This window comes from Tursiops truncatus, chromosome 16, assembly GCF_011762595.2.
Source record: "Tursiops truncatus isolate mTurTru1 chromosome 16, mTurTru1.mat.Y, whole genome shotgun sequence".
NCBI lineage: Eukaryota > Metazoa > Chordata > Mammalia > Artiodactyla > Delphinidae > Tursiops > Tursiops truncatus.
Genome location: NC_047049.1, coordinates 36536580 through 36553748, shown reverse-complemented (window position 1 = coordinate 36553748; position 17169 = coordinate 36536580). Strand labels below are relative to the sequence as shown.

General features: G+C 44.1%; 2 protein-coding genes across 4 annotated transcripts in view; both read right to left on the bottom strand.

Annotated features, from left to right (window-relative positions):
• Nucleotides 1-7020: 7020 nt before the first annotated feature.
• Nucleotides 7021-14805, bottom strand: CH25H (cholesterol 25-hydroxylase). Its single transcript, XM_073794228.1, has 4 exons — nucleotides 12269-14805; nucleotides 10321-10427; nucleotides 9231-9538; nucleotides 7021-8823 (listed from the first exon to the last, which is right to left on the bottom strand). The coding sequence occupies exon 4, from the start codon at nucleotides 8703-8705 to the stop codon at nucleotides 7893-7895; it is 813 nt and encodes a 270-aa protein (XP_073650329.1). The 5' UTR covers nucleotides 8706-8823; nucleotides 9231-9538; nucleotides 10321-10427; nucleotides 12269-14805; the 3' UTR covers nucleotides 7021-7892.
• A 637-nt stretch (nucleotides 14806-15442) lies between these two features.
• Nucleotides 15443-17169, bottom strand: part of LIPA (lipase A, lysosomal acid type) — a 101068-nt gene continuing 99341 nt past the window's right edge. For all 3 annotated transcript variants that reach the window (XM_019942104.3, XM_019942062.3, XM_073794227.1), the window contains 2 exons: nucleotides 16635-16706; nucleotides 15443-15759 (listed from right to left, as the gene is read on the bottom strand). In XM_019942104.3, the coding sequence (XP_019797663.1) occupies nucleotides 15526-15759; nucleotides 16635-16706 (306 nt within the window). In that variant the 3' untranslated portion in view covers nucleotides 15443-15525. The remainder of the gene's footprint in view (nucleotides 15760-16634; nucleotides 16707-17169) is intronic.

Here is a 17169-nt window from a genome sequence, read left to right as displayed (position 1 = left end):
GAATACAAACAGTTTATGGGAATAAAGATACAAATAACTTTCAAGCCTATGAAAGAATACATAACCTCACTCATAATAAAAGAATAGTATATTAAAACTACACTGAGGGCTTCCCTGGTGGCGCAGTGGTTGAGAGTCCGCCTGCCGATGCAGGGGACACGGGTTCGTGCCCCGGTCCAGGAGGAACCCACATGCCGCGGAGCGGCTGGGCCCGTGAGCCATGGCCGCTGAGCCTGCGCGTCCGGAGCCTGTGCTCCGCAACGGGAGAGGCCACAACAGTGAGAGGCCCGCATACTGCAAAAAACAAAACCAAAAAAACCCAAAACCAACAAAAAAACATGAGGTCCTGGATTAACTTATCACCATCATCGTCATCATCTAGTATAACTGATATCCAATAAACTACACATATTTAAAGTATAAAATTCAATAAATTTTGACATATGTATACACCTATGAAACCAGTCCCACAACCAAAGGTACTGAACATATTCATCATTCCTAAAAGTTTTCTCGTGCCTCTTAGTGATCCATCTTTGCAGCCACTCTTCCTCCCCCAAACAACTGCAGTCATATGAATTTCTGTCATATGAATTCATTTACATTTCCTGGAATTTTATATACATGGAACCATATAGTACACATTTTTTTGGTCTGGCTTCCTTTACTCAGCATAATTATTTTAAGATTCATCTTTGTTGTTGTATGCATCGAGTTCATTTTTGCTTATTGCTGAGTTGTAGTCCATTGCATGGAGGCTTTCTTAAACATTTTCTAAAACAAGATTTTCAGAGTTCACAGGAATGAAAGAAAAGTTCACACCAGCTCTGCATGAAGGTATGCAAAATAGACCTCAGCAAAATTTGAAATAAATGCTTCACTCAAGTTCCTACAAATCAGCAGAGCTGTTTATGTTGTGTTTATCCAAATGATTAATGAAGAATATGGATCACAACAATTCCTAAGCAGTGTCCCCTAACTGCATTTCTGCTACTCAGCAGGAGACAGCTCCCAGTGGCTCTGAGGACCCAGAGGGTGGGAGGGAAGCAGAAGGGAAAAGCAGGAAGAGCACGGGTCTTTGAGTTCTAACCCAGCTGTGTGACCCCGGGAAAGTTACTTCCCATCTCTGAGCCTCAGTTTCCTTATTCATAAAATAGGGAAACTGGACAGTGGTGTCTCAGCCTTAGCATTTGTAGAATCTCCGAGCTTGACAGTGTCAGCATGTGAGCTGTCCTCCCTAGGATCTCAGGCAGATCAAACCCACTGCCAAGCGTGGGTCACTCTTCCTTTTCACCTCATGACAAGGAACTCAAACTGCCTAGTGAAGGGTGACTTCTTTTCAGTTACTGTCCAACTCCAAGGGGCTTCTTCTTTCAAAAGCCTTTTGCGGCTAAATTCCACTTATCCAGCAGGCTGCAGCTCCTGGCTTGGAGCCGGTCCTTGGTACAGAAAGAAGAGCCCTCTCCTGGCGTGTCTCAGATTGACACGACTTCTGACTCCGGCACAAATACTACCGCTCCCCGGCTACTTCTGCAAACTGCGCTACCCTGGGGCCAGCTTCCTCCACTCCTGGTCCCTCTAAAGCCCGCCTCTCTTCCTATATTCTCCTGAGATTCAGCAGGGCAGCAAGAGCCAGGGCATGCAGAGGACGGGAATACAAGTAACAGAAGGTATGGAGCGCAAGAGGCAGGGGCTGGATGGAGGAAGCCCTCCATCCATGGAGGAGTGTGGTTGTGGCAGAGATGGAGGGAGATGGCAGCCATAGCAGCTTGGTGCCCCCCAGCTGCCGAAGGTACACATCGTCCCACACCCACTCAGCCACTCGCTGCTCTATCTCATTGGGGCATCCCAGCAGCCTGAGGAAGTAGGCAATGCCAGTTATTATCACTCCAACCTCCACCCATTTCACAGAGAGAGAAACTGATGTTCAACATGATTCAATGATTTCTCCCCAAACAGAAAATCAGGCAGCTCAACCTCAGGCTCTTAGGCCTCCAAGCCCTGGAGCCTCCCCTCCAGAGACATTTATTGAGCATTGTTCAAGTGCAAGATCCTTGAAGGAATCAAAGATCTGTAAGACATGACCTCTTCTTTCAGAGACCTCTCTCCCCGGCAGAGAAGGCAACTGCTTCGCTGGAAGGCAGAAAGTAAAGTCACGGTAAGAGGCACCAAAGAAACGCTCTAGGCGTGAGAAGGGGAAGCAAGGAAAACCTCGCCTTTCCTCTGGCCCCGGGCAGTTCTGTGCGCTGTGAAGAGAGACAACTTGAGTTTCTCTTCTTGTTTTGAGTAGTGATCAAAAGGAATAGAAAAAAGAAATAAGCAAAAGATATTTAGAAGGAGGAAATGCTCTTGGGCCTTTGTCCAGAGAACTTCTGTTCACACTAACTTCCTTTTATTTTAATGCATTCATTCAATGCAAACCACTTAATGCATCCCAGCTGAAAGGGAGAAAGAGAGAAAAAGACACTGAATGACTGACTTTCTGTTTGGCATCCAAAAAAGGGTTAACTTTGATTATATCTGTGGTGGAAGTAAATTCATTGAATGGGGATGGTTGTTACTTTTTACCTTACACTGTTCTCTAGGTTTGAAATTTTTCCATGACCATGTGTTACTTTTATGTTAAAAGAGAAATCTATGTCTTAGTCTCCACCTCTCTCTCAGCTTGTTTTGCTGCAGGCTTATCATCTCACACTTGCAATTATTACCCTTTTGTAACAACTTCTAACAAAAGAGCTACTATTTACAGTTTTTGCTCTATGTGGGGCAGAGTGCTAAATTCTCTAAATATCCTCCTTATTCCTCACCATAATTCTACAAGTAGGTATTATCACCCTGTTTTTCCAGATGAAGAATCTGAGCCTTAGATGAAGTAATCTGCTCAAACACACAAAGTTCATCAATGGTGGAGGCAGGATTAGAATCCAGGCAGAACTTGCAACGGTCCTAACTGGAATCACCACTACCATTCTCTGCTGCCACTTATCTTCTTCCATCAGATCTGATCACATCACCCCTTTGCTTAAGGTCTGTGGAACTCTCACCCCTGTCCCCCACCATTGCCTAAAGAATACAACCTAAGCTTATTAGCATGTCATTTCCAAGTCCAGTTTTCAATTCATCCTCATTATAAATCAACAAATAATAGCAAGGCCTAATGTTCATTTCAAAGCAATTTTCCACACCATCTCCCAAATCCCTGTGACATAGGCAAACGAGCAAGCGGTTCGAAGCAGCTTCAATAGCTTGTCAAGTGGTGAGACAACATGCCTTGACGTTCCTTCCTTGGTCACCCAGTGCTTGGAGCTTCCCACCATGTTTCTGGCATATCCTGTTATTTCATCCCTCTCTGATTTACGTGCTGTTTCTTCTTCCAGGTATGCCCTTTACCCCGCCCAGTGAATGCATACAAATTTTTCATGATTTCTGGTGTTCAAAGGACCTGTCTTTCTTTGAGCTCCCTTAACAACCTGTTAACACACCCCCAGTGTGGCACTAACTACATTAGATTAGATGCATTTGCTTGCCTGATGCTCCTTCCCAGTAGACTGTGAACTTCTCTAGAACAGAGATTATGGGTTGTGGGCATGGCCTTAGTTAGGAAGCTAGGATGGACTAGTGATGGAAGATGGAATAAATGAAGAAAAACAGGATTAATGGCAAATCTGTGTTTCTACTGCTTCCAGGATTCACACAACACTGAACCAGTATTTATCAAGAACGAGGCATAGTACTAGGGGCACAGATGAATGTTAAACAGGACCGAAATAGTAGTGTGTGTGTGTAGTTAGAGAGAGGAGTATATATATATATATATATACACATATCCGTATATATACACATATACCTGAATATACATATGTATATATATACATACACACATATATCTGTATATATACATATACATATGCATATTACATACACATATATAATATATGGTAGATGTACGTATATAATGTCTCTATATATGTACACATATATGTCACGTTTGAACATGTATATATATAGTGTATATATATTATGGGTACATATATACATGTATAGGGTGTATAAAGTATGTTTGTACATATATAGTGTTCATACATATACTGTGTATGTTCACATACACATACATATATACTGGGCAAATGCATGTCTGTGTCCGTATAACAGTGTGTGGACATATAGTTTGTACGTGGTAGGTACATAGACAGTGTGTATACATATGTCATGCACTTATACACATTCACATGGCCTGTGCACGTAGAAGTGCCCACGTGTGCACTGGAATGCAATGCAAGCAGAGATTTAGAGGGTGCACCAGAAGATGGTAGGAAGGATCGTCATTACACACAACATAGATACTTTTTAATAAAATGAGAAGCACCTTGAGGCTGGCCTCCCTGCTGAGGAGAGCGTGCAGCCACTGAAGGAAGGAGAAACAGCTGGAGAATTGGGAAGGAAAACAACAGAGAAGCGTCACTAAAACCAGGCAAGAACCACATTCTAAGAGGCTGGTGAGCAGAAACAAATACCTTAAAAGCAAAGCCAAGGGGCTTCCCTGGTGGCGCAGTGGTTGAGAGTCGCCTGCCGATGCAGGGGTCACGGGTTCGTGCCCCGGTCCGGGAAGATCCCACATGCTGTGGAGAAGCTGGGCCCGTGAGCCGTGGCCGCTGGGCCTGCGCGTCCGGAGCCTGTGCTCCGCAACGGGAGAGGCCACAACAGTGAGAGGCCCGCGTACTGCAAAAAAAAAAAAAAAAAAAAAAAAAAAAGCCAAGGAGATGGAAAATCAAGGGTGGGAAATCGTTGGATTTGATCATTAGGAAGATAGCAGTGAATAGGGAGTGAAAGTCTCAGGAAGAGGTGGGAGTGGGATGACTCAGAGGTGAGGAAACAGAATCAGACAAACACAGACCTCTGGCTCTTTCCAACACTTTTTTTGGTTCCCTGTAGACAGGAGAGCTCAAACATCTGTGTGGACAGAAGATTACGATCCTGGTACAGTCCTGGAGCTCACATCGTGAAGCATCATTTGTAGCAAACACAAATACAGTCCAGACCTCCAACCCACCTAGCACTCACACAGAGTAGCTCAAAATCTCTCACAACAGCTCTAGGAGGTAGGTTCTATAATTAACTACATTTTACAGATGAGGAAGCCAAGCACAGAGAGGTTAAGTAACTTGTCCAGAGTCACTCAGTTTGTTAAGTCCCAAGTCAAGTTTCCCCCCACACCCCTCCCGGGGCAATCTGGCTTCAGCATGTGTACTCTTCCCTGATGTGCAACGAGGGTACAGAAAACAGAGCCTCTGACCTGCTTCATGCTTTCCCAAGCCCTGCTGAGATTAATCTGGCTTTCTCCCCTGCCAAGCAGAGGCTTTGAATTCATGGCGGACGCTGTGTTTGACAGGGGAGGAATAGCAGAGGGAGGCCATTTGTTGGTGTTGCAGGGTTTGTAGCTCACTGGCAGTTGTGAAGATTACCATAAGCGCCACCCAAAGACAGGTACAGTATACACTACAAGACCTAAGTTCAAGAACCAGCTCCAAATCCTAGTACTTTATCATCTGGAGCAAGTCACTTGACCGGTGCAGATACCAAGTCTCCATCCATATCATGAAAAAATAATGATAATTATTTTTTATATTATATTATTATATATATATTTTATATTATATTATATTTATATTATATTATATTAAAATATATTATATTTTTATATTATTTTAATTATAATAATTAAAATTTAAAAAATAATAACTATTCTACATCCCTTAGAGTGTAAGGAACAAGTGAAACAATGTGAGAAAATTCATGCAAATGTGCATTATTTCGTTATTATCATTGTTCTTCTTCTCTCAAAACTATCCAAGAAATTGCTCATCCTCTTCACCCCCCTAGTTCCACCCCGCAAGGTATCAGAAACTGCTAAGACATCCAACTCTGAGAAAGTGTTCTGAACCCAAGTAATTTCCACGTGTACAATTTGTCCTAAATGGGAAATTCCCTTACACAGTGAGGCATTATGACCCATTTCAAAAATTCTCGGGGAGGGAGCTGTAACAAATTGTCATTATCCAAGATTTGCAGACTGCTTTTGCATGCCTAAAGCTGCTCAAAGCAACTAATAGTATATATTCTACCCCAGCCTGTTCATCCCCCTTTTCTTTCTCTGCTCACCGTTTGGCTCATGATAATAACACACTACCTCCAGTGAGGCATTTTCCCCTCACTACCTGAGCTTGCGAATTTCACTTTTTATTCTTGATATAATCTTTAAGTCCCAGCATGGTCCTGCTGCGGACAGAGGAGGAGGTGACTTCAGCAGAAGCCAAGAGGGCACGCCCATTGGGAGGGAATGTGAGAAAATCAGAGGGGCAGCCAGGCACTCTGATTGCATCTTGCAAAGGTTTGGAGCACCGCAACGTATTTCTAGGGAGGTTCATTTGGCAGAGTATGGATATCAAGTCTTTAGATGGATTTTTTTTCATCTTTAAACAAGATAGTTTGGTGCGTATATTATGAGCCTAGAATTCCATGCAAAGCTGCCTCTCTTTAGATCTTTTGTCTAAAGTGTCTTGATTTTTTACCTTTACCCTATCTGTCTAAATGGTGTTCCAAAGATAAAATTAAAACAATTATGCAGCAGCAGAATGGGGTACATGATGGGTGACAGGTGTGCAGTCAGTTATAGGCACATTTACTGTCACAAGTAATCTATGAGAACATCTGGGACACAATCAATCTCCTTTTGCAGGTGAGGAACTAGGGATCTAGGGCCAAATTTCACTTTTTTCTTTCTTTGAGAAACGAGTATGCAGTTTGCATGTAAGTCTTCATAAAGAAAAGTGAACATACAAAAATCTCAGATTGCAGACAATGTGTGATGGTCATTTGTATTAGATGGCTTTATGAAAAGGGGGGGCTCACTCATAATCCCTCCCCTACCTATCAGCCCCTTTAAAGCACACACTTGACTTACCCGTTTTGCAAAGCAAGGCACTTCACTAATTCTACTCATCCCCCAACACCGCCCTTTCCCCCCCAAATAATGCAATGGTGGCCCAGTGTTAATCTCTCTGTAAAACTTCACAGAGTAAGTTTTATCAGTTTTCTGTTACACAGAAATCAACTAAAACACATCCAGAACAACAGTGTTTTTCCCTCTGTGAAATCTCTAGACCCAAACCAACAAACAGATCCCTTCTCTGACCTCCTTTCCTACAAGCTTCCCCTCCCCCAAACCTGCCACCACCAGATTCCTCTTTCCACAGCTGGGCTGACGCAGACTCTGAAGAGCACCTGCCATCCCAGCTCCCTGTTCTCATTCCAGTTTCTATCAGTCAAAATGCCAGTGAAAATGCCAGAAGCCAGTACTTGTTTGGTTTATGTCCTTTTTTAACTTTTTTTCAAACATAAATAACGTTTCCTTCGATATAAATATACAGTTCTATGAAAACAAAGAAAAAAGGCACAATAATCTTAGTCACTGTCCAGCAGGAACATGTTTCACTGTTTACAGAGTCACAGATCAGATTCTCCATAAAAATATATTATTTTAGCCTAGTTCTAGGACACCTTCAAACAGAGTAAAACTCCTTGTTCTTCAAACAAACCCTTTCAGAGATTATTTAAATACGCCAGTGATTTTGGATACTTTGTACCCAGATATCAAGGCTATTGAAGTGAGCTGAAATTCCACATCAAGAATATAATTGTTGATATACAAACATTACATAAATTACTAGATTGTGAAAAATACATCAGATTTTCTCTGTAAGTTTCCAGCAAATAAAACAAAAAAGCAACCTCAAGGGCGTCTCTCCCGATTCAAGGGTGAAATGCACAACGTCTGAGGTACACCCACCCCTCACCACAGCACACACTACTACGCCGGGAGGGGTGCCTGTATGTCACTTGGTGCGAGCAGACCGCAGAGTTCCCAGTATTTTGTCCCAGTGTGTGAAGTAAGGGGCGAAGTTGCAGGTAAACTGGGAGTGATGCAGGTCGTGGTGTTCCACGCCCCCATACCACCCGAAAGGTACCAGTTTGTGCGTGGACCAGGGGAAGTCGTAGCCTGAGTGGTCCTCCACCGACAGCCAGATGTTGACCACGTGGAAGGTCAGGACAGTGAGCGGGTGGCACTGGAGCAGCAAGACGTTCATCATGTCAAAGAAACCCAAGGAAAACAGCTCCCCGACGCTCATGTATTGCGTGGCCAGCGCGAACGGGGCCGAGTTCTGGTGGTGCATCTTGTGGAAGGTCCGGTACAGCCAGGGCACCTTGTGGTGCAGCACGTGCCACACGAAGAACTCGGTGTCGAAGAGCAGCAGGCAGAGCACGACGTGGCGGACCAGCTGGAGCAGCTCGGGGGCTTCGGGGGGCAGGAGGGCGGGGCTGGCCGCCCAGTGCAGCAGTGTCATGGGGAACACGAACACCACGTGCTGGTAGAGCGTCTGCCCCAGACAGGGCAGCTGCTGCCAAGCCGACGGCGAGAAGTCCGGGTGGATCTTGTAGCGCCGTAGCGCGGGCACCCAGGGGCACAGGACGTCCAGCACCACGAAGGGCAGGCAGAAGCCCACGTAGGTGGTGATGGAGAAGAAGACGGGGAAGAAGGGCGACTGGATGAGGGCCTCCCAGGTCCTGAGGCGGTCCCAGAGGGGCTGCAAGAACAGCTGGCCGGAGCTGCAGAGGACGTGGAGCTCGGAGCCATTGCGGCTGCTCATGATGAGCTGGTGTCTGGCTGCGGCTGCCGCTCGGGTCCTACCGACTTTTCTTAGGGCTTTCGGCCCCGCCCCGAGTGATGTCAGCCGCCGTTTTTCTCCCCTTCCCGGCTTCGGGGAGCTTGCATAATTAAATAATCCAACAGAGTTGCGCTTAGTTGCTATAAATACTCATCTACAGCTGCATTTAATCGGCATTCACGTATGCAGTTACGCAACGGCACGCAGTACTTTCTTATGCATGCAAGATTACGTTCTGATTTTCTAATTGACGTACAATTTACACACGATACCATGCACAGATCTTCAGTGTAGAGTTTCTACGAGTTCTGATAACTCAATTCATGGATCATCACCATTCCCAAACAAGATGAAGAATATTTCCATCATCACCGGAAAGAGCTCCTTTGCAACCAGTGCAGAATTACTTGTGTTTTTTCATGCATACGTAAAATTGCGTCTATGTGTTTAAATAACGATACAAGTGTAACTGCATTAAAAAACAAAAAACTTTTAAAAGCCACGTACCTTTCGTATTTCGGATCTTTTCTTTCTGCTCTCGCCGTATTGATCTAACCAGCAGTGATCAGCAAACTACCCTTTTGCAGTTAACCGCGGGTCTTCAGCGGCGCGCGGCGCCGAGCAGCGCAGGAAATCAGATTGGCGGGACGGGAACCTCCTCCAGTTTCAGTGTCTCCGGTGAGGAGCTATGCCCGCCAGCTCGCGGACTGCTCCGGATCCCACCTCACGCAGACTCCCCCGGAGGAGCCCCCAAACCTGGCGGGCGGGTCGTCCCTTCGCGGCGCGCCGGGGTCGCCCAGACCAGCGACGTGAACCTGGAGGCACGGAGGGAATGAGAGGGGACCGCGACTGTTATCCTTCACTTTACAAAAAAAGAGAAAAAAGTAAGTCAAGGGCTGGATTTAACATCCAGAGCCTGCCCAGATCTGGCTAAAAGCCGCTGCATCTCAATTTGGGGTGGAAGCAGTGAAATCAGTAAACCACCCACTTTGAGAATCAAGGGAGCATTTTTGCATTCTGGAAGCCTCAGGGGAGGCTGTTGATTGAACAGATGATGTCACGCCCTCCCTACCTTTCCCTTGCTGGCTTCGCGAAGCCAACTTGCCCCACGTCCTTGACGCCTATTCCCCCAAACCATCCCAGGCTCAGAGAGCCCACCGGCGAGGCCACGCTCACCTCTGCGTTTCTCCACCATCAGCTGGAGTCGACTGGCCTGGACTGAGCCTGAGGAAGTCGGTACTAAGAGAGCTGTGCTGGGTCGGGGCGGGGGCAGGGGGTGACCCCAGAACTTGCATGAAAAGCAACCTCCGCGTTTGACCCGGGGGCCAGACACAAGGGGCGCCTAGAGGATAGAAGTTTGGGACGGAAACTTCGAAGCCAGGGATCGCTCCTAACCCTAGCTTTGCCTCTTCTTGCCTCACAGACAATGAGGATGGGGCCAGCGTCTCTCTCCATGAAGCTTTGCGTATTCTTATCACCCCTTCCTTTCCAAAGGGAAATAACAATAGCAGCCGCCGCATGAGGCTACTGCAAGCATTAAATGAGAAAACAATAACAATAATGTTAAAGTTACTATGTAACGTCTGCCAGGCATTACCTAAGTGTTTTACTTGAAGTGATTTCATCCAGTCCTTAGAAGAGCAGGGTTTGCCACACGGCCAAGATTATTATTGCCATGGTCTTACAGAAGGAAAAGTATAGTGCCTGGAACAGAGTTACAGAATAAGACATATTATTTTAAATGTGTACTCCACATTTTACCTAAAGAATAATTGAGGAAGTTTTCATTTAACATCAAATAAAGTTATGTAAAGAGAAATAAAGATAAAAAGCCATGTACTATGAGGAAATAAGTACAACAAAAATATAGACCAATATATGGGCCTAAAATAGATGATGTGTAATAGTCCAATTCATAACATATATATTAATATATAAGATATATATGGGATGTTTTATGTGTATGTATACACACACACCCCTATAATAGGTCAATTCATAATTCAGAACCTCCTTGAACTGCCACTAATGGAATATGGATATTCCTCAGATGCCCATTCTCTGGAACCCCCAGCATCTGGCCCTACTGCAGCCTTTTTTATTTTTTTTAAACTCAGTTGGCCATAAGAATATTATGATATTCTGCTTGTGTCTTGATCAGATAAATGTTCAGAAGCAGCTTTGAGCTTCTTGACAGCCAATGCGAAAAAGGAAAGGGGGTGAATTTTCTAATGTTGCTTGGATATCTGGATGGTAGCAGAGACAGGTACCATGCAGGCCCTTGGCTTCCCTGCTGGGGGGGTTTCTCCCAGTTAGACAGCCTGTCCTTTCTAGGCTCCTCTTCAATCTTCCCCCTCCTCCACTGCTCTTTGCAGTTCACCTTTAGGACAACCCAGGCACCACTTCTTTCCCATTCCTGGCAGACATCACCCTACCTTTGAATTTTGTATAACTCATGCAGCAACTCAGAGAGAAGAGGAGGGCTTTTTCTCCTTTACTTTTTTGGGGGTGTGTGTGTGGGGGGGTGATTTTTAAGAAGTAGTTTGAGAATTACACCACACTATTAAATGTCTCTTAGGCCATTTACTAAGCCTTCACTCTTGGGCTCCTCAGTGCTCCAGAGGGACCATCAAAGCTCACTTTCTCACACTTCCAAATGAATTCTGCTCAGAAGTACGATGTCACTCAGATTTGCCCTCCACAGACATTAAGTCAACCTTCAAATTTCCGTTCAGCACATGCTGTTCTTTTCTTTGGCTTCAGCTCTCATGCTTGAATGCTTTGGAATCTCTCAGATTTAAGCGGGTGGCTTCATTTGCTTAATTTGGATTTAGCTAATAGATTGCTATCAGGACTGCCTCCTCTGAGACCCCAGCCTCAACCATCACGTTCTTTTCCTTACTTGGTTCTTCCATCCTCTATCCCTAAGCCTGTTAGAATATGCTCCATAAAACCCTGAGCAGCAAGACCTGAAGCCACAGCTTCAGCCTGCTTGGCCCAGGCTCTCCCCTCTTACTCGCAGCAGCACTTTGAAGAATAGCCACCAGCTTCTCTGCCTTTCCAGCCCATGAAGCACCCCCCACCCCAGGACAGAAGTCTGTGTCCTCCTATCTACAAATGCAATTGTCTCGGGGAAAGTGATCAGTTAAAATCTCATCAGTTGTCCACTCTCTCTCACGGAGGATGCTGAAACAGTAGGCACAACATTTTGACCGATCAAAACCAGCACCCCACTTAATGGACCCAAATAAAATTGAGCCCTATTTAGCCTTAAGTAATGCCACTTCCTGCACTGGCAAACATGCACCTTTAAACACTTTAAACTTACACAAAATTTAGTTAATGGCTTGCTAGATGAATAGGTCTTTTTAGGGCACAGAGTCTATCGTCTAGGATTTTTTTCCCACAGTGTCAAGCATCATATGAGGTTCAAAAGATATCTGTGAACTCAATGCTCATTTTAGAAGATATTGGCTTTAAATAGAGGCTTAAAAAGGAATTTTTTCTGGGGCACTGGTTGATATCATTTAAGTCTATTTACTTACTGGGATTACTGGGATGGTTTTCCATAGAAGGGGGTGTTTACTGACTTGTGATGGTATTAGGATTTTGGCCACACTATTTCTTGTGCTTCTCCAGTTGGTTTCGACTTCTGTGTATTTTTATCTTGGCGTGGTCTTTCTGACAGAGATCCAATCACTCTTCTGAGAGTACACCAATCGGGTCTGTGCCTGTTTAACACAATCTCAAAGCTCTTTGGTACCAACTCACCAAAAGACAACGTGTAATGCCCCCACCTCCCCACAAGAACAAAATAGAAGATGTAGTTGGAAAAACCCTTTACCAATGACACAATTTCTTTTCTTGCATGGCCTTTACGATTATTTTTTCTTTCCATAATTAGGTGAGACTGTGTTGCCATCTATCTAACCGAAACGATTATTCCTGGGTATCAGAGATGAGAAGTGTTTTAACGTTTTACAGTTGTAACACGTAGAACTCATAGAGGGTGGAGCAAACTCAAAGATCAAAATCTAATCCCTCCTTGTAAACATGAAGACTCAGTCTCAGAAAAGTCAAGACTAGCTAGGGTTCAATAGGAAGTAAGAGCCAGACTGAGAGCAGAACTTGGTCAGTGTCAATTTCAAGGTAGGTACCTCTACAGGAGGAGTTTGGTGTTGGAGTGCGGCACCGAAGTTCCACTTATAGGGCAGTTTACAAGAGACTCAGAAAACAATAATTATCAACACCAAAACAGTAGGGGATGCTGATGAAGAACTTGGCGGGGGGAGGGTATAAGCTCCCCCAAGAGAGTCCTTGATGGCCTTATTTGACACAGATGCTGAGACATACTTGTTTTTAAAAGTGTTCTCTTTATATTTTGATCCATCTGTGTCACATGTAAGTGGGTGCTTCTACTGACATTGTTGGAACTCTCAACAACCTGCTTAAAATACTTAAAGCATATAAAATCATCCCCATTAAAAGGCATACCGTTGCCTGTAAAGCAGAGAAAATACTCACCTTACCCGTCAAAGGGGTGCTGTAAAGATCAAAGCCTTATGAGAAGGCTTCAAAACCCCGGAAGGCACAGTGTAAAAATGCAAAGTATTTGTTTTAGTACTACTAAACCAAGTTGGTAGAGAAGGTTTTACTTGTTTAGTTTGGAATTGATCTTGAAATCTGTACCTTGCACAGTACAATAAATACTCAATAAATACTCTTGAATGAATCACTGACAAACTTTTTAAAATCAGAATTATGATAACCTGATGTTGTCTTTCAGGGGTCACATTTTGAAAATCTCTCCATATATCAAAAAAAAAATGACGAGTTAAAATTACAGGATACTTTAAAGGCATACATTTAACAAATTAACACATTTCATACCCACAAACACAAAATAATCATTGTTTGGAGATAATATCAACAGTCTTAATAAGTGTGAAGCCTTGGTTAAAGCATTCCCCACTTCCTCCCCATGTCTGAGGTTCTGACCACTCTTAGCTATTAGGCAAGTTTTTATTTTCATGTCCCATTTGGGGCACAGTTATTCTTTGAGAACATTTTTCAGATATTACGAATTAGGCAAGAATTAGTTATAATCCTGGACAGAAATGACCACAGACATGGTTGGTCTTATCAGTCCTCAAATTACCAGTTGCCTCCTAAATCAGCAAAGTTCTCTGCCTAGCCCAGAAAAGGTTAAGAAGCAGAGCCAAGAGCGCCCCCTTATGGCGAATGAAAAAAATGACTTCATTCTCAATTGTGACTTCATGCAGTGGCTTTACCCAAGTAAACACAAGATCTTGGAGTTCCAAGTTGATGGAATATTAACTAGTCTTCTCCTTGCCCTAGAGGTCTGTGGAGATCTCTGTGCTCTGCTCAAAAGAATATATAGCAAACCCAGTGGAAAAGAAGAGAGTCAGAACTCCTCCCAACCTGTTACAGGACTTCTCAAGGTACAAGGTCCAATCTTGTTCTGTACTGTCAGCCAACGGTAAAATAAAGCTACATGAATGCAGCTAGGGTTGTAAGGATATAAGAGCCTACACAGCTGCATCAGGAGCAAGAGGCCAGCAACAAAGGCAAATGCACCGTGTAGCCCAACTGTAGTAAAAACCACCATGCAACATCTCCACCTCTGGACTGGCCCGTATACTGAAGAAAAATCCCCAAAGAACAGTTTGGGAAGGAGGTGAAGAGAAAAACACTCCAACAGGTGGACTCTATAGAATGTAGCCCCTGCTCATTCATTCCCGTGGTCTGAGTGGCAGATTGACTGACCACAAGTTCTCAAGGGCATCTGAAGGAGACTCCACGGCAGCAACCAAAGAAGGGAAACCAAGTCACCCAGGACACAGAAGCCATTCTCTGACGAGCTCTCTCCCACTGCTGCTGGAAAACAACAAACAAAAACAGCCACTCACTGTCCTGTTCTTTCTGGCCCTGACCCAAGAATCTTGTACCTGGTTGGCCAAACCAGTTTGCCTTCGTCAAAGGAGAAAGCATTGTTCTTTCTTGAGGGGGACATAAGGCCAGTGGGGAGAGTGGCATCCTCCTGGGGACGTAGATCCTTCGCATCTAGTACAATTTTACTCTTTTCTTTACGATTTCACTTTAGTTGCCATGAAAAATCAGATTCCACTTCAGACCCGCCCAGATGTTACTTGTGCATCTAATTTCATATAGCTAAATGACAAAGTCCATCGCTTGTCACACATTCTGTCAGTCCGCATATATTTATTAACTCACTAATATTCCAGGTATTGTGTTAGATTCTGGGCATACAGAGATAAGTAAGATATATCTTCAAGCTTACAGAGTAGTGGGAGAGATCACATTAGACTCCTAAATCTATGTTTTGGGGGCCCTATGGCATTGTCTCTGCCAGCTTTGGTTGCTTCATTTGTCCAAGGAGAGCATTGGATGGACAGTCCTTGAATCCAGGGTCGCACCTGCAGCCACTACCTGCAAATGGGGTTAATCAGGGCTCAGTCTCCACTCACAGCCTCGCTCAGTGGAAACTGCGGATTTCCAAACCACCACCCACCCCTCCTCAGGTTTAAGACCACTCTCCTCCCCATGGGAGAGGATCAAAGGTTGGCGGGCAGTTTGTTTGATTAAACAAAAAAAGCAAAAGCGTTTCTTATCCTAACTGGAGAGAACTGGGCATCTTCAACGGCATCATTTTCTTGAATATAAAAATACGAAACGCCTGGGAAAGGAAAACAAGCATATTTAGAGAAATTAAGCAAACAGATTTAACATGACTTGACAGTAAATGTCTCCAGCCTGGCGTTCACTGATACTTCCTCATTAGACTTATTATTTCATTATAGAGCCGCCACGGGGCATCCAAGCCCCAGATGAAGTCGAGATGCTCCCACTCAGGAATGTGCTTGTGGTACACCAAGTTGGAGATCTGGGTCAGTAAGACACTGACGTCGCTGACGTCCGCGAGCCAGTCCTGCCCCCCACTCCAGACAGCGGTCCGCACCAGCATGTCTCTCACATTGTAAGAGGGAGGGTAACTCTGTAATGAAAACCCATAGAAAGCTTTGTCTTTGTTGTTTTAATTGACAAAAATACAATCCCCAGGAAACACTGATTAGTCAATCTGATCTGAGAATCAAAGACTAAAGTTTGAAAATCACTCTATTTACTTTTCAAGTTGCTATTACCAGAACAAAAAGAAGCCTAACCCACAAGAAAAGGACGCTAGCCGTTACCACTGCTAGCTATCGAGTTGTTACCCTGTGTTGGGCAAGGTAACGAGTTTCATCCCCTGGGAGGAAGGCGTCATTCTCCCAGGTAGTTGATGCCAAGCTGTAGAACCAAACCAAGTGGTTGGGAAGGGGCTTTGGAGTCATATCCACACCTCCCTTCCCTCTGAGGTGTGACCCAAGTCATAGAAATTCCCTAAGCCTCTGTTTCTTCCTCTTTAATCATCATCACATCTATGTCACAGGGATATTCTGAGAATTAAATAAGAAAAACATGAGCAGAGTGCCTCCCATTTTAGAGCCCTTAGCACCCAAAAAGTGGTCAATTCATGTGTATATGGAAGAAAAGGTTTAGGCAACGTAATTTGGCCAAGGCCCCCCAACCACCAGATAACAGCCCTATAGGCTTGTCTGAACTCTTAAGGTCTGTGTGCCTGCCTGATCACTATCCATGACCGATGACAGAGATGACTATACAGAGCCAGGGAAAGGACAAGGTCCAAAGCACGAACCAGGATGCTTAGGTTGTTCTAGAACTGACTGGGGGGAAACAAAGGCTACCTAGTCAACCCTCCCGACCATTTCCCCTGGCACCTGAACCCAGCCAGAATCCTCATAACTCAGGCTGGCTTCCTTGATGAGTTTTCAGGGCCCATTTTAATTCTAAAGACTCTGAAGACTTTACCTGGTTGTAATGAAAATAATTCTTGGCACTACTTCCCCAGTCGAAGGCTTGAAACTTCTGCAATTTAACAAGCTAGACAGAAGATAATTGGGGGAGAAATAAAGTTATCTAACACAGAAATCTGATATAGCATCACAGGTTGCAAGAGTTAAGCCACCCCCTCAGATACCAAGTTTCCACCGATACCCAGATTCACTCTTAATTTCCAAACTGCAATTTAAAATAAAACGGCATAATTTTGCTCTCCTTTCCTAAATGACTCAATTTCTCACTGTATGATTGGAAAGTAGCTATTACATGACACAATAAAGCAGCTACACATATGTGCTGTAAATGATCCTGGATCAGCATTGCACCCGTTGGATAAACTTTACGCTGATGTTTTTTTATTGGAATTTGAATCTTAAACTTTTCCAAAGAGTTCACTATCTCACTTGGGAAAGAAATACATATTACATATAACAATGGATTAATATATTAATGTGTATTTATATTAGTATGTAAATACATTAATTGTATATGTAATTATATTACA

Excerpts from the sequence above, each read along its gene's own strand:
- CH25H (XM_073794228.1), bottom strand. The coding sequence starts at position 8,705 with ATGAGCAGCCGCAATGGCTCCGAGCTCCACGTCCTCTGCAGCTCCGGC.